Below are 22,989 nucleotides of genomic sequence, written 5' to 3' on the forward strand. Positions count from 1 at the left end.
ATTCCTCATCAGCTGTATTTTTGAGATTTGACCTTGCAGGCTGATAGTCTTGAACGAAAGCACAAGTAGCTTACATTTCTTGGGGCTGCTGAAGCCTGCTATCACAGACTAGAAGTATCTCAGGATGAGCCACTGTTGCCTTGGAAGTGGTCAGAAAATAACGTGTAAATTGTGCTTTACCACTTAGTTTTTCAACGCTGCTGCTCCTTGCTGAAGACCATGTGCTTCCATGCAACTCATGAAAATACCCTTTCGTACCACATAATTAGACTGTTGAAGTTATTACCATGAAAGTGCATTGAAAAGGAGTCAGAGGAAGTGGAGAAAAAAGTGAGAAGTTTAGATCGATATTAGAGATAACCATGTTCCCATAATGAAAATCAAATGCTGGCAGATCTGTTAAATCTCATGCTTTGAATTTTATGCTTTTTTCTGACTACAAGAGATCCAGTCACTGTCCCAGCTCGCCTAGTATTGACATAGTGGGAAAGGTGATATCAAGTGATTTGGCAATCTCTATTTTCAGTTTCTTAGGCATTTCATTAATGCTATCTAAAAATCTCCCTCACTGAAGTCTCTGGATAAGCAATACATAGGAAAGTTCCAATGTTTGCTATAGGTAAATCAGGTTCCAGTAGAAGATATGGAAAGAAGGTAATGGAATCTCACTGCTGCTGGCAGATGGTGGAAAATTACAAACTGTTTTGCATGTAGCTAATAGTATAATGACTTCAAGGGCTCCTTTAGTAGTATGGATAAAGCGATTGCAATTTCTATTATTAAAACATCTATTGGATATTTAAAATGTTATAAATTGAGTGTATCTATAGTGAAGATTATTTTTGTATTTCAGACATTTCATTTGCATTTTTCTGCTTTTATGAGAACTATTTCAAATATTAGAAGTTTTGCATTTAAAAGCTGTGTGCGAATATTGTCTTGGTATTCCAAACGCAGTTTCAGATATCACGCTGTGCATGTAGCTGACACGGTTTTATCACGCTGTATAGTAGCCTGGCAGATTAGCCTAACGGTAGATTTAACTTGAGTATGACTCATTGGGGAAAAAGTGGAATGGGGAAATGATGCTATTAGTTATTTAGACATATCAAGAACTGAGGTTACTTTGATTAATACTTGAACTATTTCCTCCGTGTAGTTCGGAAACTCCAGATAGACAGAGGTTAGTTTTTGTGTTTGTAGTGTAGTACGGTTATTATTTATTATTATAATGGAGAGAACGATCGTTCTTCTTTTAAAACCATTTGAAGTCATCCAAAGTTATAAGTCGAGAAAATCTGAAGCTGACATTTCTGGACAGTCACCTTGTTATTTGAAATTTCGGTTCTGTGAAACAAGCCAGCTGTGGTACACCGTCTTTTTTGTAGTGTAATTTTTATTAACTACTTTTACTTTAAAATACATACCTAGTTTCATCTAAGTAATGCAAAATGAAGGTATTATGTCTGTTTTGTAATTCAGTTTAGTTCATGAATTAAATGTCTTGGTTATTTTTTTCCTACTAGGACAAGCTTGTACTAATTCTGCCAACATTCTCTGTTGTAACTCAGTACTAATGTGCTACTTCTTCCTTGTGGGTCATGGAATATTGGTAATGCTTTAGTACTTTTAGTGTTCAGCAACAATTGATCGATGTGAGTTAGAATGCATAGGTGTTTTTGTTATTTTGTTGTATGATACTCATGCCTATTTTGATACAGAAATACAGATAAAATCTTTGAAATTCAGTAACTATATTAAACAGGCTAAGTTTTTGAAGTGTACATGAGCCAGTAGCTGCTATAATGACAAAGCAAGAATAGTAAAATCAGTTACACTGTAAAGTATGTCCAAAATAGCCAGCCAATCTCAAAGTAATTAATGAGCCCATGATAAGACTCCATCTGAAGAGTTTCATCTGTTTTAATTACTGATTTCCTGATGCACAAGGGAGCTTTCTGCTAGTCCTGTGGTGAAAGCCTCAGAAGTCCTGGGTCAGAGTTTGGGGACGGAACCACCGCAGATGTAGTATGTTGGCTGATGACAGATCAGTCTGACAAGCCTTGTGAGATACATGGCATTACAGTGCAAGAGAAGGCTCACAGCACTCTGCTGCAAATGCATGCAGTGCAGGGCAGGCTACAAGTCCAGAGCCACTTTGTGCTCAGTGAATAGGTTGAAAAGTCAGATGTGAATAATCCAAGGTGGAGCACTGGGTCGTTTGGGGGAAGGGCAGTTCAATCCCTGTCCTTGTTAATATATTAATATAATTTCCAACTTTTCATGTCCTGCTGATGTTGAAGAGAATGAGTAGTTCCTTGAGTAGTTTTCCAGACTTCTATAGATCGCTTATTCTGAAGTAGTCAGAATATCTTGCATCTCCTTTTTCTTGCACTGCTTGAGCTATAAATGCTGTATGAATCATTCTGCAAAAATGAAACAATTAATTAAAATAATTTTATTTGAAACTATTCAAAAATACTTGTTTCTGCCTTTTGTTTACTTGAAGCAATGAGTCATAAAAGGACTTGTATTTGCCTTAGTCATTCTAGCATGCATCCATAATAGAGCTGTCTGCTTCACTGATTCAAATCAAAAATAGGCTATTATTGTGTTGTCATTTCTGCATACCATATAGCAGGACATTCACATGTTACTTCTAAAAAGCATTTACTAAGGAATATGACAGAAGCCAATAAATGTTAAAAAAACAAAAAAAAACAAAAACAAAAAACACCTTTGAAGAAAGCTTTCTACATGAGCAGCTTGTCAAACTGTTTTGAACCCAATCAAAGTAGTAATTCCAAATTTTTCAAACCAGGGTTAGCAGGGATAAGATGGATTGCGTTGACTTGAGCTGTGGAACGTTTTCTTTGTTAAATGTGTAATTCTTTGTTGAAGGCTTAGTCCTCAGAAACTTTTTGTGTGAGCCACATGTGAATGAAAACCTTTGTGTTGTCCAGTAACAACAAAAAGAAATCACGTGCCCAACTGCTGTATGCAGGATAAGCTCTTCACTTGGTCTTTTATATGTTGATTTTTTTTTTTCTCCTCCAAATTTGCATAAAGATGTCACTGATGGCTTACACATTAGAGAAGTTTGACACAGAAGGCTACTGTCTAATGCCAGAGACAAATGAAGCAAGAAAATAGCACTTTCTGGCCAGCAAAGACTTCCTCTTAGTTTTCTCAAGGGTCACAAAATTCACCTCTTGATTTCTTTACCCAGCCAGCCCAGACCATTTTGCATGTGAGAGTGGCAAGAGGGGCTGGTTAGGAAGCGTGCTGCAATGCTCCTTTGTTTTTAGGTAAGGCTCTAGAATTTATTGAACCTGAGTTTTGGCCCAAAGGATATTTGCTCTGAGCTTTGAATGCTTTGTTATTCAGTTCTTAAGTATGAAAGTAAATGCAGTGATTGAAATGGAATAGTAATGAATTGTCTACAGTAGCCCTGAAACCAGTAGTCCTTGGTGTAATTCAGGATTGCTAGAAGGTTGTATAGATGGTTGCTAGAAGTATGTCTGACCTTTCTTTATAAGTCAGATAAATTATTGTCCTTTCCATGTCATTTTATTTTTGCTCCATAATTGCTACTCAGGATTCTGAGCAGTCATTGCATTTACTCACCTCTTCATTATAGTACATACATTTTACATAGTATTCATTCAACACCACCTTCTTCCCATAGTTCTGTGGCTTTTTCAGGAACCTTTCTTTGTCCACATCTGTTTCATAGAGTATTAGGATAAGAGGTTTCTCAGAGAAGCCTCCATACCTGGAGGCATTCAAAGCCAGATAGGATGGGACCCTGGGCACCATGATCTGCTGGGAGCAGCCCTGTCCTGGGGCTGGAATTGGGTAGGCATTAAGGTTGCTTCTGACATAAGCCATTCTTTGATTCTAAGAGGAGGTTATTAAAAACCTTCTTGTCTCACCTGCTGTATACTAGATTCATTTTTACCTGAAAGTTGTATCTAATGACTTAGTTTGCACTGAAGTATTTTTGTCCTGATGTGTTTCAGATATCCTGTCCCAACAGCATAGGTGTTGCTAGTAACCCAGATGATCTTAACAGGTAAACTGTGTCACATAACAAGGAGAGTATCTCCTGCATTTTTCTTATCATACAGAGGAAGAATCCTTTCTGAGTCTCAAAAGTGGCAGTCAGACTGAATCAAAACGTTTAAGGAAGGTATCACCTAAGAATGAGGGCTTTCTTCACCGGCATGCTGCATCAGAGGTGTAGTACACAAATCCCTAAGTCTCTACCTATATTTTTTGTTTTATACAATAAATTCATCTTTTTCATCCCACATTTACTTAATACCTGTTAGTTTCATATTAGACACCGTGTTTTTTCTGTCTCCTAAGCTGCTTATGTATATGGTCTTCTTAGATACTAAGCTTTTGATCATTTTGGAGTTGCAAATGGCTGTTTGGTTAGCTTTTGGATATGCCATATTTCAGTTGAAGACTTGCATCTTGAATTTTGTTTTCCTGAGTGTTTCGGAAAATTCAGTTTTCCAGTTGCCCTTTTCTTAGTAACAGTAATCTGTTTCATCATTAAAACATGACGTGCATCAAGGCAATCCATTAAAACAGTGGATAAGATGATGATGGACATGAAAGAAGTTGAGGTATACTCATGGTCTTTACTTGTGAGACTGATCTTTAGGAATTCCAGGTCCTTGAGACCAGTTGGGAAATCTGGAACAAGGAAAATTTAGCCTTGATGTGGGAGGATTAGGTTAGCAAGCATTTAAACAAATTAGATTTAAAAACTGTAGGACCGCACCCATGAATGCTGAGGAAGCTGGCTGATGTCACTGCAAGACCACTCTTGATAATCTTTGTAGGGTCTTGGAGATCAGGGGGTCCCAAAGACCAGTAGAAAGCTATTGTCGCTCCTGTCTTCAAGAAGGGCAAGAAAGAGGATTTGGTTCACAATCTTTTTCAGGAGGAAAGGGTTGCTTTGCTAGGAGGATGGACTCTGAAGGCACAAATGACAAATGGTTATGGAAGTAGTAGCCAAATGATGGTACACATTGTGTAAGCCCCTTGGAGTTTTTATATACAGATATGTGTATATATAACATATAAGAATTGCAGTCTTCCTGCTGTGTGCAAAATGTCAATTTAGTAGAATTTGCTAGGGCTCACAATTTCCTCGTTAACATCAGCCAGCACAATGTGTATACTTCTGTCAGAGAACATAATCATAAAACAGTATTGTACAGCCTCTCAATTTAGATCAGAACAGTGTCTGCTCAGATTGGCTGTAACTTTGAGACAAATCTTTCCTATAATAATAGGAAGCTCGTTTCTGCCCTGTATTTCCTTTATTGAATAGTAAGGTCATAAGTAGGTAGCTTTACTTTCAGTGTTACTCTAATATGCCAGTTTTTGCAATGAAAGGCGTATATAATACTCATGATGTAAAGTTGCTAATTTCCTTTTTTTATTATTCATAACCTAATGCTTGATTTAAACAAATAAAATCAAAAAAGTATATACTTTCCAACTGTATGCACAGTTCTTTTGCACATTAGGAAAGATTCTCTGGTGTGCACTGGTACTTCCAATGTACTTGTTTATTAAGCCGTTAATTTTCATGAGATTTATAATTTCTGTGTACTGAAACACTGCTTTTGGTTGTATTTTTAAATTTCCTTAGGAGAATATTTGATTCCCTTTGCAACAAAGCAGTATTAAAGCAGATGGGGGAGGAGCAGGATGTTATTGTTAGAAAATGAACGAGTTTAAAAAAGCTGGCTAGCTGTATGCCTGACTGGCTACTGAAATGCTGGAAGAAATGTTACTAAGTGCGGAATTACATCATCTTTCCCCTGTGCACAGAAAGTGCCCAAGGAAATATCATTTGTCATAAGACCTACACTCCTTAATCTAAAATGCCACTTTACTGCTAAAAGCAAAAGGATACAACAAACAAACAAAAAGCCTAAAGAAAGTAGTAGTGAACAATTCAAATTTAATCAGCTTTTTCCTGAAGTAAAAAAAAACAAAACGACGACAAAAAAGTGTGGGGGGGAATCCTTCTCTTTGAACTATAATTATTAAATAAACAGAAAAAAAAAGCGTGTAGGCAGAAGATTGTGCACATCAGTGTGTCTTTTATATTTTGCTCCTTATCTCCACAGAAAGTTATGATTATTTACAAAATATGGCACTGGAATAATAAAAATTCAGCTAGGGCCTTTCTTTGCCTGCAGATCTAAATCCCAGCTCCCATCCCAAGACTACAAAAAAGAGCTCAGCACAGGAGACTCCCACAGCATGTAGAAGGGGAGTGTAGCCTCTTCTCCCTTCAAAAGCAAGGATCACACACTGGTATCCTTTTGTACCACTACAACAATCCCATGGTAACGTGTGCTTGCCTCTTGCTATGTTTTGCTGAAGGCCAGGAATAAAAACAAGGAAACAACGTCAAAGCCCCTGCTTGGCTGAGCTTGGAACGGGGTTGATGGACTTTGTACATAACCTCATATTTTCCTGCACTCCATGATGCAGACACTGTGCTGGACTTTCTGTGGTCATTGAAAGAAGGAAGAGATTCAGCTTTTTCAAGCCCTGAGTAAAGTAGTGGGAGCAAAGGCAGTGGTTGAGTTTGTCTTAAAGGAACAGGCTGATTTGGGAGTCAGGATTTTGCTGCCCTGTTTTCAGCAGTTATGTACATTTCTGTGATTGACAAATGCAGATAATTTGTGAATCTGAGCTGAATGCTTGTTTGAGAGTAAAAAGCAAATCAAGCCTGCAATGGATTGTTTACTTCCATGGAAAAACAAACAAACAAACAAAAACCTTAAGCAATCCTATTCTATCCAGACAAAAATTCAGTGAGTATATTTTCACTGGGCAGTTGACACGAATTGCTCCTGTTATGAGCCATCTGCCAAGCTTTCAGGAAGGTAAGATCAATCATATTCAAACCAGAGAATGCAAAGAGTTTAAACTTGCCACTGGTGCTCACTGAAGCTTCACATTTCAGATAATAAAATGGCATTTGCAGAGTGAAACTGAAGCCTTTCATTTTCTCAAAAAGAATGTAGGTTTATATATGAAGGCAAAATAAATGAGCTTCAGTGCCAATCAGAATAAAGTTGACATAAGAGTATAAAACAGCATCTTTCCTACCATCTTTTGCATCAGAACTTCAGAATATGTCTTTGGTGGACCTCACAGTTAGCTTTGATTCATAAATCCATAACAGTTCAGGACCTACTGGTGAAAAGGGTTTGTTTTCTCCACACGTTGTACTCTCTTTGCACACACGAGAGGTATTTCCAAACAATACCACCTTTATTTTTAAAGGCAGGAAATTGTTAGCAGGCAGATCAGAAGTTCACTAGAAGTTCACCAGTAGCTCACTAGAATTCCTGATGTTTCAGTGTGTGTTTTAATCTAAAACCATAAGCAATTTTCAGATTTCAGAGTCCAGTTTCCAAGTATTGGCCTGCAACAGTTAATTCCTTAAACTACAGCTCATGTTGCAAAGCTGATTTGCAGGCATTTGATGTTGCTTCAAGCATGGGGAGATTTCTGTTTTTGTGTTTTTGATGTTTCACCATTTTACTGCTTCGTCTTTATGGCAGAACAGCTAAGAGATGAGGATGAGTATCTTTTATAGCTCTTAACCTGAAATATGTAAATAAGGAAACAGAGGTCTAGTGTCAGTACTGAGCATGAGAAGTAGAAAAGAAACAAGGGAAAGTACAGGAAAGTACTTCTTTTTTTTTTTTTTTTTTAACCTCCTGAAATGCTTTACCACTCTTTTAAAACAGGATATAAAACTGTAATTAGCCAGTCAAAATATATGGAGTCAGATTACTAATGAAATACTCATTGGGGTCTAAATCTCAGTCCTGCTGAAGTTGCTGGAAACAAATGCACAGACTCTGAGCTGAAGTGCTCAATTACTTTGAGGATTGTGCCTATAGCAGAGAACTGGAAGAATATAATAAAGACACCTGCAGAGGAGGTCGTGGCATGACAAGACACAACAGGGATGGTACCATTCAGAGGGACTGTCTCAGATGGAAATAGCAGTTGCTCTGATTATAGCTTCCCCTGGTTCTTCCAGGTGTGTCTGCTCAGCTGACCAGCACTCGGCTCCGCCGGAACACCTCTGTGGGCACCCCGTTCTGGATGGCTCCAGAGGTAAGATTCATGTTCCAACGTATTTCATCGGTGGTATGAAAGCTGTCAAATTCTGTATTTCTGCTCTTTCTCCGTTCTTCCTTCGTTTTTCTTTCTTCTTCCTGACTGCTGGACCTTTTAAAGGATATTTCTATTTTGATAGGTGAAAAGTGTTTTAAACCTATTTACTTAAATGGTTGCAAGGATTAATTTAAAATGTTTTTTTATCTTTGAAACTGCAAGGTTAGAGTGAAGGAGCAAGAAGCTGAATTGCTTAGTTCAGTATTTTCATTCAGGAGGAGCGAGTACTACCAGCGATCTTTTCCAACCTTCCAAATTTGCAAACTATGCCAAGTATCTCATCTCTCTGTGGATGGATGGAGCCCAGGGTGGTACTGTATATACTGGGGCTTTTACTTTTGAATTTCTTCATCTGGAAAGCGTTAACACAATGTATTTATAGGCAACAGCAAGAAATGAACAGTTCATTATGAATAAATAAGATGTATTATGTGTATTTGGGGATTTTTCCAGCTGAAGAATATAAATACATGCTTTAATCTGAAGCAGGAAACAAAAAATTAGTTACACTGTTTAGTGTTATACTTAGTACTTACGCTATTTGTGTCTGCACAAACACGTGTGCATATATACATGTACATCTCTTTGTAGGACAGAAATTACTCTATGGGCGTATGTGCTTATAAATATACATTGCTTGTCCTCATTGGTCTAGACCTTTAGATCTAGGTAAAGGGATGAAAAATCCTTAGTTCAGCTGGCATTGTGAATGAGCTGAAATGTATATGAAACTGAATACATTTCCTGCAATCCATTGGCAAACCACATTCTTGATAACTTAGCTTTATCCTTAAACTGGCTGAATAAAGACCCAATGGAAGATAATGAATTCAGCTCTTGCTTTCTTCCTTGTGTTCTTCATGGAGAGAGCAGAGTAACTCCATTCGTTCTTTTTCGGGAATAAATCTACAGAGAAGTAGCTTAGGCTTGCTGAGTTCCTTGCTTCTTCCCTTAGCAGTGGGATGCAGTTTTCTACCTTCAAGTGAATAAGCCAAAGATTTGCCACCTTCAGTCAGATCAGGGGACATCTGATCAGATAACAGGCTGTGTTCACAAAAGACTTGCTTTCTCTAGGTCACACTTTGCTTTTTCAGCAGCACTAAGTTTTAACTTGCAAAATATGAGCAATTCTGTTTATTTTATCCAATATCTCTATCCAATAAGAGATTTCCCCATCTATGAGTATGCTCTTAAATTCAGATATTTGACTGTCCTGTTACTGACCAGGTCTTTTCCTCTAATAGGTGATTGCCTGTGAGCAACAGCTGGATAGCTCATATGATGCCAGATGTGATGCGTGGTCACTGGGTATTACTGCAATAGAGCTGGGAGATGGAGATCCACCACTTGCTGATTTGCACCCTATGAGGGCACTCTTCAAAATACCAAGGTAGTATCTTAATGTTTTTAATTCTTGCTGGGCTGAGAATTATTTCCATTGAGCATTAATTTCCATTAACATTTCTTCAAACGTAGACTATGAAAGTACATACAGTTCCTTCATACTATTTATACTAAGGGGAGGTTAGAAGTACTCTGTCCAGATGTATCTTCTGAGACTCTGCTACAACCATGCAAAGCCCCTGAGAAATGTAGAGAGGACTGTGGCTGCGTTTGTGAAAAAGCCATGAAAATTTCCCCTTTGGACTGCTGCTACCCAACATACACAAGCATAGGACATAAGCACTGGACTCATGCGAGTCCCATGTATGTTGTTCTCGTGTATTGCCATATTTGAAAATGAATTGTGGTAGTAATACCGAGTCTTAGTGGGTCAGTGTGTCAAACAGGCACCACAGCTGTCCTCAAATGTTATCACGTCTTTTGAAGCAAAGTGTTCACATTTAGTCCCTTACCTTTCATTAGCTAGTGCTGTTCCTGCCAGCTGCAGTATTGCTGTCCTTAGGCAGTATCTCTGGCAACTTTTGTGCTTTCTTTGAAGCTGGATGTAGAAGTACCCAAATTACCACTTCCAGTGTTTCAAAGAGTATTGGTCTCAAAGAATATAGGGAATGACCTTACTGCAGTCAGTGGATTTCATTCCAGCAGTTGTAGTACCACAGCATGTGAGACCACATAGCATATATGAGTGCTCCAGGATCTTTTCAGCCAAGTAACCCAAATTAATTTAAACTGCTTTCTTGTTTAAGAAATCTTGGGTGACTTGGCACTGAAGCAGAGCATGAATGCTCTTCCCACCTCTATTTGCTATGGGAAAAGCAGAATCAAACTGTTGTAATTTCATCTAGGCCTTCAAAAAGCCATCTGGCATATACGCTTATAGATATTTGGTGCCTACCACTCTGCCCAGGAACAAATGTAAGATCCACTGCCTTTTAATTTAATTAAGAAAAACAGAAAAGTTCAAGAGTTAACATTAGGCATCACTTAAAGAATGCGGTTTTGATAACTGATTTAACAGTAAAGGAGTCACCTCATCTATAGGCAATTGCTTTTGTCTAAGTGAGTATGCTTAGTGGAAATAGCACTTCTCATTGAAAGGAAGGAGACTCAAAACAATTTGGATATTAGTACCTAGCATAAGAAACTTTAAATCAACAACAAAGAATTTTTTAATTTACAGTATATCTGTATCTATACACTTCACTTCACTTGCCTTCTGAATATCTCCTGATAAATCAAACGTGGCTAATAATGAGCTAGTTTCTTCCTGCAGTTTGTTCAGTAAGCTGATTAATTCAGTCCTTCTGGAAAACCTTTACATAGAATTTCTTTTTAAAAATGTCTTAAAGTATATAGTTTCAGGCTTGGAAAGAGAGACTTGCTATTACAAGTGAATAGTGATTAATGGGTTGTTAGTTTCATTTCTGTTTATTGATTTGATTGAAAAAAGTACAGTAATTCTTAGCTATGGTTGGTAGATCCTCTCCATGCTATTTTTCCTTGTTAGTTATGTAATGCAGAAGAGCCATTGAGGCATTGTATCCTCTACCCATACTCCTTTTACCAGTGGAAATCAATATCTTTTTTCAGTGGCCTTCTAAAACTCATTACTCAGCCTGCCTTCACACATCGTTTTTGGCAGCTGAGTAGCTTATTAACTTATTGTCACTGACCTTTGCAGGAATCCTCCTCCAACACTACAGCAGCCTGAACTGTGGTCATCTGAATTCAATGACTTCATTAACAAGTGAGTAACAACTGAGACCACTGTAACTGAATATGGAACATGTATAAATGTCATGTGTAAAATATCATTGTATTCTCCATGGAGATATGTTGTTAGTAAAAAATTTTCTGTTCTGCTTCCTTCAATTGTAAAAATGAGAAGTGTTTTGGGTGGAGTCCTTTGACTGTAGATGAGTAAGGAACTTGTTTTTTACGTTAAGCATTTGCAAACAAATGATCTCAAGCTTCAAAAATCAATGATTGAACTTCTAGACCTTATCAATTCTGTGAAATCTTAGAGTTTTCAGTACTGAAGTGTTGTGAATAAGATGGATGTATTTATTATGACAGTATGAGTGAACTACAGACAGGCGTGTCAAAACTTAACAATGACCCCTGAATGATCATCTGCTTTTTCTGCCAGCACAGGTGCTTAACTAAAGACTATGAGAAGCGCCCAACGGTATCTAGTCTTTTGCAGCATGATTTTATTAGGCAGATTGAAGGAAAGGAAAACATGCTACAAAGACAACTTATGGAATTTATTGATGTTCATCAACAAATGGGAGTCACTGAAAAGGCAAGGTAAAAACAGCTAAAAAGTAGACCAGTTGTGGCAGTCTCTTTATACTTGCGCTGTTTCTGAATGGCTGGTGCTCAGAAAAGGATTCACCTCTCATAACTTTAGCTGACTGAAAAATACAGTGTTTAATCTTTGGGTGCCTCCTAGAAAACCAATAGAAAGTGGAGGGCATTGTGATTCACATGAGATGAGATAATCTTTAGAAGTGTCTCCCCTTTTTCCTCTGATTCTAGATGCAGATTAGGATCCTAGCTTTCAGAATACTAAAGATGAGGTGAGATGAGTGTTTATAATTCACTTATATTTCCATGGTTATTATTGACTGAGATGCTAGAAATAACTGATCAGGTTCCTGCAAGAACTGGATGCTACTGACTGAAAACAGTGATAGTATCAGACTTCGCAAAATTAAAAATATTTTATAAAAAAGCTTATGTCTTATTAAAATATCCTTTTTTCTTCCATTAATATTTAAAAGTATTAGTTCTGCATAAAACATGTAGCACTTGATGGCTTTCCTTTAAAATAACTGAAAATGATTTGGTTCAATACAGCAATTTATTTAGGAAAAAAAATCCACTACACTGAAGTAATGTGTCAGTTGTGGAATGTAGTAGAAGATTGGTATTGATGTATTACTTGTGCAGTGTCTCCTGTGCATCAAGGTAAAGGATGATAGACATTTTTTAAATGGAACATAAAATGTAAAAGACATTTTGAACTACATGGGAAACACTTACTAAAGCGTGCCACATTTACTTTTGCACATATTTATAGTACCAACATATATAGCAGTCTTCAGTTCTGATCCTGGAGAATTTTCTGATATAAACTGTCATTTATGGATAATAAGAATATTTCTAAATAATTTTTTATTTTCAAGTTTTCTTGGACTCTGGAATTGGATGTAGAATGAGTAGCAGTTTCTCTTTTCTGGCATTTCTATGAAAACCTATACACATGGCTAAATTTAAGACTTACTTACACTGAATTTGTATGCTCTTTACAGCACTTAGAATTGATTTAATCCAGAAAAACTCTGGAATTGAAATAAGCTCCTTAGGTGTCAGTGCTGAGCATTTGGACAATACTCCAGACTTAAAAATAATAACAAAAATATAAAACCCTGGATAATTGTGTTAAAACAAATAAAAATCTCTAAACAATATGAATTTATAACTTGATGAAACTTATGACAATGGTCCTCTCAATGCCTAAATCATTTTTGAAAATAAAGCTTCTAAGTCAGTTACGTATTGTGTTTTCTCAATTTCATATAATTTATGTGTTTTACATGTTTAGCAAGTCCTTCTGTTTTTCAAAATTCTTCAATCTTCATTTTGTTTTAATGTAATTGCTTTATAATGCAAATGACATAAGCTTTCTTTTCCCATGCAATGCAAACATTAAAAAAAGGCTCAATTTGCTTATGCATAGAGCTACCAAGTGGCACTGGAAGAGGAAGCTATTAAGACTTTCTCTGTCCAGTGATATTGTGTTTTTTTTAATTGACTGCTCTTTATATGAACCAGATTTTAAAGGAATATATTACTATGTAATGAAGTTACATAGCCTTTGCAGTTGATCAGGTGCAATTTCTGCAGAAATTTTCCTCAAGTAAGATAGAATTTTCCTTTTGAAAGTAATGAAAATTTATTATCTGAATGTTTTAATTTTAGCAGTTTACAGTGCTAATAAATAGGTTGATACTAATTTAAATCTCACTTACATTGATTTAACCTAATCTTTTCATATCTGAAATCACTGAACATAGTATGAAAGTCTAGAAGTAAAAGCCACATTTTACTGTCACTGTACATATAATGACTTCAACTTAAGTATGTTATTGATTACATTTGCTGGAAGATTGTTATTTGTAGCAGTGAATGTATGTAGGTCATTCCGAAAGTAATGTCGTCTTATTTATTTCTCTGTAAACTACAACAGATAGAAAAAGCACAATAACACCTCCAGGGTGTTCAAAAAACATGTAGATGTAGTACTGAGGAACATGGTTTAGTAGGTGCTGATGGGTTGACAGTTGGACTTGATGAACTTAGTGGTCTTTTGCAACCTTAATGATTTTATGATGCTATGTAAATCCAATTTGGTCATGATATAGGCTGTAGCATGACTGGTCAATTGAAGAGTTTCATCTTAAAATTGCCTGGCTTTCTTTATTATTTTGTCCTGGGACTGTTTTTACACTTACGTGTTATGGCCCTATTGTGGAATTCCTGAACTTTCACCTGTTTCAACAGCTTCTCTTGGAAAGCTCCCTCCTGATCTCCAGCTGTTCTGTTCATAACTCCAAGGCTCCCTCCAAATCTCCAGCTGGCTGTTACTGGGAGGCAGTAGTTTAAGGGATTAAAGAACCTTCCTTATGCTCAGGCATGAAATTCTCCTGTGTGTTGTATGAGTTCACTGTGTAAACTGAAGAAATTCAGTAATGTGGACTTGAAATTAAGGAATCAAATTGTTTTCTTGATATGTTTATTTTCCTGTTCAAATTATACTTTATTAATAAAGAAAAATTTATTTCAGAAGAGTGAGTGCCTGAAAGTTGATAGCTGAGGTCCAGCCACTGGTCTTCCTACATCCACTATTCTTGTTTTCACTTGATATCAAATCACTGTTTTTGTCCATTATGCTGAGGTGTAATTTGGCTCTGACTGCCCTCCGCTGTGGCAGTCTGTTCTGGTTATGATATTGCTTTGATGCTTGTTAGATGTGTAGTTGTTATAGTTCAGAAAGAAGGCGTCATGTGAAGTCACGTTCTCAGTGAGTTTATTTTTGCAGAAGGCCAGATCATAATGTGTAGTATTTCTGCACCATATCTGCTCAGAAAGGGTCTGTGATCTCTAGACTGAAAGAGGAGCCACCCTATAGCAACTTCCTCTACCACTATTGTTTCTGAGGTATTTTTTAATGTTGACCAGTCACCGAGGCATTAGGGCATTGCATCAGGCTGTTTGAAATTTTCATTATTATTGGTACTAGCCCAGCAAAGAGAGACCTGGCTTTAGAAAACTGTTGCATCCTTTTCAAGCACCTGGTGAAGGAAACACACCACAGAAAGTAAGACAGATTCTATCATGGAGAAACAGTAAGTTCATCTGAGCCTGATCACCTTTGGGTGCTCCTTAAGCTTTCCCTTGATTTAAGCCAATCCCTCAGTCACACTTTCTTGCTTGTCATCTTATAGCTATTAAAATTTATAATTACTGATCAAAATAATGATTAGAAGTTAGTGCTGCAGCATATACCTAAAAACTGTTCTAAAAATACACTTCTCACCAGGCTGAATGAGGGGAAAAAGCCTGCATTGTAAAGAGATTTACTTTGCAACAGAAATAGCTGTCTTTGAAATGGCCTTCAGAACTGTCGCATTTACACCTGACTGTCAGGTTTGCAATACTTTCATCTTGAGTTGTTTGGCTGTCTTGTTCTTGAGTGTTTTTACAGCAATCTCTGCAGAAATGTTCAGTGATAAGTACAACGTGTATTTCCTGGGAATTATGACTCATTCCAGAATGAGCAGTGCATGTGAGGGATATTCAGTGCACCTAGATTTCAGCAACCAACCATGTTCCCCAAGTTAAGAGACTTATATGCCCTATAAATAAATGTGGGAAAGAGACCCTTCTATTGCAGAGTGATTCAGAGCAAGGGCTTTTGTGTGAGCTGAATTGCTCTGCTAAACGTTTGTCCTGCTGAGCTAACCATGTAGGAATAGCACTGCAATTCAAGGTGCTACCTGGTTGGTTTAACTCTTTTGGAACGGCAGGGAGGTGAGTTCATAGAAGTTCACATATAATATGCTCAAAGGGGGTTGTCAATTTATTCACTAGTATTCAGAGCAGAGAGTACCATATACTTTCCTCCCACGACTTTCCCTGTGTGGCTTCCCAGACTTGTGTCACTTACTTCCCGAGGCTTCTCTCTCTTTCCCTGACTCATCGTGCCAGTTGGAGCAGCTGATAACAACTCTGTAAGCTAAACTCTGAGGGCAGCTTGCAGCAGAGAGCAGATCACCACTCCAGCTTGAGGAAAGTAGTAGGAGGAGCTGAGTAACACAGCCCACTCAAAGGCCAGTACTGATTGGGTCAAGGTGTCCAACTGAAATCTGTGACAGAGTAGGGATTAAACCTGTGTTTGTTGACTTGTAGACCAATTCTAGACCACTTCAAGCCACTTCTTCCACTCCTGTAGTTTGTTATAGGTTTTGTTGTACCAGCAAGGTCTGTGTATTACTGCACTGTTCCTGAGGGTGCAATATATAGTATAGTTATGCTACAAACTCCTCCCAGGCAGTAGAAATTTCTGGCTATACAGGCCTGTTCCATATGCTTCTGGGTAGTTCCCATCTCCACAACAGAATAGAAATGCAGTTCAGGTCTCCTTCCATACAATACAAAGGACAGCAATGATTCTTAAATGAATAATAGTTTAACTCTTGATGCAAAGCAGAAGAAATTTGTTCCTCCTGCATTCAAGATCTCTGGGAATAATGCTCTTCAACAGTCTCATCAGTCTGCTTCTCATTCCTCCTGAAGGTGGGATACCTCACCCACCAGGCATTGCTCATTTTTGGAGCTTCCGCTTTGTCTTCTCAGTGTGGTTCTGCATGTAGAGCATGGGCAAGACTCATGAGGGCAATAAGGAACCAATCCAAAGCAGTACTTTTGGAGATATCCTATTTGCTCAGCTAATAATACATATTTTCCCTGAATAAGGGATACAGCCTTTTCTTGAGCCTATTATGAAGGGCCAGTAATCTACATATTTGCAGACTGTGGTAAACCAGCACAAACTTTGGCAAACATTGTACAGAGCAACACATGACCCAACTTCTGGAGGTGGGCCACCTCTGAATGAAAAGCCCTGGCAGCACCATGCTCTCAGCAAGGTTGCATAAGCTTGAGTGCAGCTCCTTGAGTGGAGCTGGTGCTGCCCAATGACTTCAACACAGAGGGAGCAGAGGTTTGTCTGCAAAACACTGTACACATACTTGCAGCACCTATCAGTACTTCTAAATTTGGGTACAAATTTTGCTTAGACGTAAGGCTATAGTTTTATTAAAGTGTATGTCTATTGCAGACAAATTATTATTTTTTTTTTTTGCTCAGTACAACCTTCAGAGAAACAGGATCACTATCAATGACAGATCCTGTACAAATTTCTGTGTATTGCTTCTTTTCTGTTTGTCACTTTTAATGATATTTGTAACAGCTGGGACATGTACAGCTGTTTCTACCTTCGTGTTACGGAAAACTGTAGAGGATTTGGCAGAGAGTGCAAGAGGGCATCATGAGTCACACTTCCCTTTTCAGGGTATTTTTGGAACAATCAGAAATCTTTTAAATATATTCTGACAATGTGAAGAAGTAAAAGCTGCAGTTCCCTCACTTTGATTTAACTGAATCTTGAAAGACAAGGATGAGTGAAGGTGAAGGAGAAAACACACAAACAATGCTGCCTTGACTCATTTTCTTGTCCATAGTAGGTTGATGTTTCTGGCCTTTAGCTGCTTCAGTTGCTTGCTGAGCGTGGCTGTGAAATCTAATGTCTCCAACAAATGATTTCTGATAAGAAGAGAGAAAATTGGTTATTTTGGTTCACAATGTCTATGTGCATGATAGTAATGAAACTTCAGCATAGATGTCAACAGCACTAAAGTGGTTGCTGTTTAGCAAGTGAAGCACTATAACTGCCCTTGAGGGGTCTGTGCCCTTTGACAGCAAAGCAGAAAAATGTTGTGTTCTGCAAATCTGCTCTGCTGTGTTCCATGAGTGGAGAATGTAATCTGTTTTAACAAGCACTACTGTTCTCATAATGTCAGCTGAAGAGGATTACAAGAGAATCAATTTTATGTAATTAAACTTCCTTGGCATAAATAAAGATTGTTTCCTTAAAAGAGAGGGGAGAGAAAAAAAAAAAGTCTCTGTAGCTAGAACATTTCCCTGAATTATTGCAGGGCTGTTGTTAACTTCCTGCATTTCATTAAAAATGGTCATTGAAACAAATCTGGGAAATATCACTCTTACTGACACTCAGTAACATCTCCCCATACTGTGTGTGTAACAGTTTCACCGGAAAGCCTAACTTAGCAGATGTCTTGTATTGGATCATTCTTTGGCAGTGAAAAATAACAGACTAGCACAGCTTGATGCAGTACTGCAGCTCCCACATCGTTCCCTCGCGTGCACATTGATAGGTCTTTCTCAAAGTTGTACTGATACTAGAAGCATTCTTTGGACATAAAACGACCTTTGTGCAGGAGCAAAGAACAAATTCCTTCAACTGCCCAAACATAATTTTCTGCTGCAGCTGTTAAAAGAATGGAGGTATAAATAGAAGCGTGGGTTATGGAGGGGAGAGGTTTCTCTTGAGGGGATAGGATTCTGCCTACACCTCTGGCGTCAAGTGCAACCATGTCTTTAGCTGGTAAATGGAAAAATCAAGCAGTGGCAGACTGTGCAAAGCTAAAGAGTTAATTTAAGTCTTAATATTACCTCAGACTTTTAAATGTAACCTGAGATGCATCAACCCAAGAATTGTCTCACAGTGTTGTTGCAAGGATTCAATGCTACCAAGGTAGTTCTTGCAGCACAAGCTCCAAAAGAAGATCCTTTCTGGAGGATGTTTAATTGCTTTATATCAGGTCTGTCCCTTTTGGTGCTGCTTGTTTGTATTCCATGTGTTTTCTGCTTCAGGATACTTAAATACATGCACAATTACAGCCCATTTATGGGTACATTGTTGGAACAAAGACCGCAAAGCTGAACTGGCTCCTTCAGTGAATTCTTACATTTGTGCCTTTATATTAAGGTTGCAAAATTAGTCATCTGCAGTGAGTAGGAAACTCTTGCCTTTGTGCTTACAGGCAGTGGAAGAGCTTTAGTGGTAACTGGCTCATGCCTGAGGGAGGGAGAAGCTGCTCTGCTGCTGGCACCTGGGTGAGGACAGACCCTGTGTCACTCTCAGGGAATCATCATTAGAGATGAGAGAAATAGAGAGAAGTGCTGGATGAAGGGCACTCATGCCTGCATGATTGCATTCAGTTTGGGAGGACATCACCTGCCTATTTCTTTGTGAGCCTTTTCAGGCTGGCAAGTGACAAATAAAGCCAAGTGGGTGCCTGCCTGACTCTGTAGCTCTGCATCCCCCTCAGCACCCAGCCTGCCTGAACTGAGCCAGTACACAGGAAACAGGGGATGTTTGTGGAGTGGGTACAGGCCGTGACCTCTGCAGTAAATCGTACTGAGTGAGCTCAGAAGATACTTAGCTTGCCCCATCAGGGTTATGTTTGTTCATTCTAGCTTTCCACATTGGTGTAGCTGCCTTTATCTCCTCCCCACTCTTCATTGTATATTGAAGGCCTTGTTGAATAGAAAAATCCTGTCTGCTTTTACTCACACTAGCTGACTTAAACTGGCCAAAGGGATATTCCATGCCATCTAACATCTTGTGGAAGGAGTTCTGGAGGGGTTGGGCGTTCATCGCTCTTCTGTTGCTCAGGGGCAAGCTAGGCATCAGTAGGGGGGCGATGAGGAATTCTTTGTGCATCACTTCTTTTATATGTGTGTATATACATATATACATAACACACACACATTATAATTGTTATTAATTTCCTTTTCTCTATCTTAGTAAATAGATTTGTCACAACATACAGGTTCTACTTCGTTTGTTTTTCTTCTGTTTTCTTCCCCATCCCACTGGGAAATGAGGGAGTGAGCAAATGACAATGTGGTGCTGAGCCACTGCAGGGTTAAACCACAATGCATTTTAAGATAAACTTTACTGAAATTTAATCCTAACAAAAAACATTTGAACTTTTAAAATGTGTTTCTAATTTATGCTTTTTTTTTCCTTTAAAGAACAAGAAAATTCTTCTGGATTAGGATGTATTTCACATATTGCAGTGGTTCTGTAGCACTTTGCTGAACAGTCTGACCAGCTCAGGCATCATTACTAAGCTAGAAGTGTTACCATCCTGAATACTTTGTCAAAAAAAAAAAAAATAATTTCCTGTTCTGTTGTTCAAACGTTCATGTATTTGAATTCAGAACAATGGAAATACGTGATATTTTGGCTGAATTGCTGTTGAGGTGATAACAGATGCAAGATACACTCTGTTTCCTTATATCAAGAACATTTATTCTGTCTTTTCTAGATTTGAACGTATTCATACAAAGAAAGGGAACTACAGTAAGTCACTAGTTTCAAACCAAGAAGATGTAGATGATTTAGCAACCTTGGAGGTACTGGATGAGGTAAGAACTTTCTTTCTCGTGTTTTCTTGAGGAGATGTAATTGGATATTAAAACAGTGTCATGTACTTCTATTGTGTAAGTGTACAATAGCATTTCACTTTATGCCAAACAATTTTAGATGAGATTTTTCTGGAGTGGTTCCAACTGTATGGTAAAACACCTTCTGCAGTTAAAACTTCCGATTGAGTAGTATAGTAGTACCATTTGTTTAACTGGATGTATATCACTGGATTTTATTTCAGCTAAATAGCTGATTTTTAATGATATGTTAACTTGAAATTGATCCAAGTCCAAGAATAAGCACATTCTCACCTGTTGCTTGTACATACAGAGTTGTCCTAAACTAGCTTACCATACTATTCCTAGGCTGGGTTCTCACTGACTTTTTTTGGTGCAGAGATGCATTGAGATCAGTTTATGTCAGCTGAGGCTCTGCCCTCCTCAGGAATCCCACTGGTTTGTCAAAGATCAAAAGCGAGTCTACTATGAGGATGGGAAGCATGCATAAAGATGGAGAGAAATCTGCTGTGTTTATAGCTTGAGGTTCAAAAACAGGAAGAAGAATCAGGCCACTGCACATTATCTGCAGGTGATAGAGGCCATCAGTGGTTATAAACAGTCATTCTTCCTGTCACACTGTACATAAATAAACTGGTACAGACTAAAACACTACTTATTAACTAATTTTTCTATAGACACTTGGGGATTGGTAAGTGTACCTTGTTCAAAGGGAGTGTGGACACAAGCAATTATGAATGCCAGGGTGTTTGAAAGTATTACTTATCTGCAATCAAGATAATGTGTATTCCTGGCCATTAAAGTCTTCTTTTTCTCTTATCTTCACTTATTGTAACTATATTCATGTTCTGTCTGTTTTCCTTATATTATTTTTTTCTCTCTGTGAGACAGTGTTCTTTTTTTTTTTCTCCATCAGAATACAGTGACAGAGCAGTTGCAGAAGAGTTATGCCAAGGATCAGATCTACACATATGTTGGGGACATTCTCATAGCTGTCAATCCATTTCGGAATGTAGACATTTATTCTTCACAGGTGTGAAAATTTAGTTTGATTCTTTTCTGCTGGCACTTATTTCCAATAAAATATGACTGTTCATAAGTATAAAGTAAAATTGTTCTTGAAATTTATTTCAATTCACTCTGAAAAAGAAGAATTACCAATACAGTAGTCCTTTTAATTTCATGTTGATACACATCCCTATCGTGTTGAATTTCAGCATAGAAATGAGAAACTAAAAAAACAAATGAAAGCCTCTCAGGTATCTTTATGTCTGCAGATGGCTTATATCATGTCTTAAGTGCAGATGGCTATATCTGAGCAAGTCACCTATTTTGATCAATAGATAAAAAAAGGATTTTTGCAGTTGCTGTTCTTTCAGCAACTTTCAGTATTCATTCTGAGTTGAGATAAATTGCACTAAAATTCGTGAGATTTGTTGACTAGACCACCACCACTATGAGCAGTTAGTTCAGAAGTAGTATTTGTGCTGATGCATACATTAATTTGCCTGAATCTTATTCCGTTTGGTAGGAGGGAGCATTCCTCCTCCTCCATTTCCTGTGGAGAACTTCTGCCAGGGCAATTGGTTGGCTGTAGAAGGTGGGGACATTTCATCCCAAGAGAGCTGTGGAAACTGTAACTATTTAATTGATCCGACAGTTCACAAAACTATTAAGTAAAATTTTAACTTTTGTGAATTTGCCCTTTCACTATACACAGGGAACAGATACTAAATGCTTAGTCATACATAATTTGCCATTATTAATTATCAGTTACTTTTCTGAAGTTTAGACATCAGTATCATGCACAAAAAGCAAGGTGATGTAAAGTGTAATTTCATTTTAAATTAAATAAATAAGGCAACATTATATTTATTCTAACAATTCAATTTTTGTGGCATAAAGCTGAAAGCATACAAAATTGTTTTTTATCTTTTTTAGCAGTTCTTATAGTGCTAAATGCAGATCCACAGTACAGTGAATGCAGTTACTGCTCACTCAGAAGCAGCAATACTACTAAGAAGGATGATGTACACTAATTTGAAAATGAAAGATAAATGAAAAAAAGTCATTAAGGAGACATAGAAAATGTTTTCATTTTTCTTGTGCTTAGCATTCCAAACTGTATATTGGAGCCAAACGGACTGCCAACCCTCCTCACATTTTTGCTGTTGCTGACATTGGTTATCAGTCCATGGTGACATACAACTCTGATCAGGTAAAGATGAGATGACCTATTTATATCTTTTACTAGGATGAGAGATATGTAATGAGCTCAGACTTACGGTCTTGTTCTCTGCAGTGCATCGTTATTTCTGGGGAAAGTGGAGCTGGCAAGACACAAAGTGCCCATCTTCTGGTTCAGCAGCTCACTGTCTTGGGCAAGGTATGATTCCCTGTAAGCTTCTGTAAGGCTTTGGTATTTGAGATCTAACTGAATGACTGAATCAGGGGCAGGACATTGCTAGAGGACCAAGACAGTAAACATTTTCCTAAGAGCTCCTATGAGTGCCCCCTTCCAGTGAGGGCTTATGCCATTTTAGTTGAATGTCTTTGTATCACCCAAACTGTTAAACTATCTTAGAGCTTTTTGCCTCTCACCACAACCAGTTTGCTGTCACTTAGATGTGTTCCTTCTGGGAAGTAACCATCATAATTAGCAGAAAGGGATTTTGCATTTCCCAAGTGATACGCTAGCAAACTGATCTACTGGTGTGGTGCAGTGCACTTTAAACAAACGGTAAC

At 37.9% G+C, this 22,989-nt stretch overlaps 2 protein-coding genes across 2 annotated transcripts in view; both read left to right on the forward strand.

Annotated features, from left to right (window-relative positions):
• The window catches only part of LOC306948363 (myosin-IIIa-like), a gene marked incomplete at both ends in the record, with an annotated part of 33,893 nt that extends 24,264 nt beyond the window's left edge, over positions 1-9,629 (forward strand). The window contains 2 exons of the mRNA XM_079537969.1: positions 8,099-8,175; positions 9,480-9,629. Of these exons, the coding sequence (XP_079394095.1) occupies positions 8,099-8,175; positions 9,480-9,629 (227 nt within the window). The remainder of the gene's footprint in view (positions 1-8,098; positions 8,176-9,479) is intronic.
• A 618-nt stretch (positions 9,630-10,247) lies between these two features.
• LOC306948501 (myosin-IIIa-like) overlaps positions 10,248-22,989 on the forward strand; it is a gene marked incomplete at both ends in the record, with an annotated part of 57,854 nt that continues 45,112 nt past the window's right edge. Inside the window, 6 exons of the mRNA XM_079538140.1 lie at positions 10,248-10,301; positions 11,789-11,949; positions 20,127-20,226; positions 21,161-21,277; positions 22,358-22,462; positions 22,547-22,630. Of these exons, the coding sequence (XP_079394266.1) occupies positions 10,248-10,301; positions 11,789-11,949; positions 20,127-20,226; positions 21,161-21,277; positions 22,358-22,462; positions 22,547-22,630 (621 nt within the window). The remainder of the gene's footprint in view (positions 10,302-11,788; positions 11,950-20,126; positions 20,227-21,160; positions 21,278-22,357; positions 22,463-22,546; positions 22,631-22,989) is intronic.

The sequence above is a fragment of the Tetrao urogallus genome, assembly GCF_951394365.1.
Source record: "Tetrao urogallus genome assembly, chromosome: 7".
NCBI lineage: Eukaryota > Metazoa > Chordata > Aves > Galliformes > Phasianidae > Tetrao > Tetrao urogallus.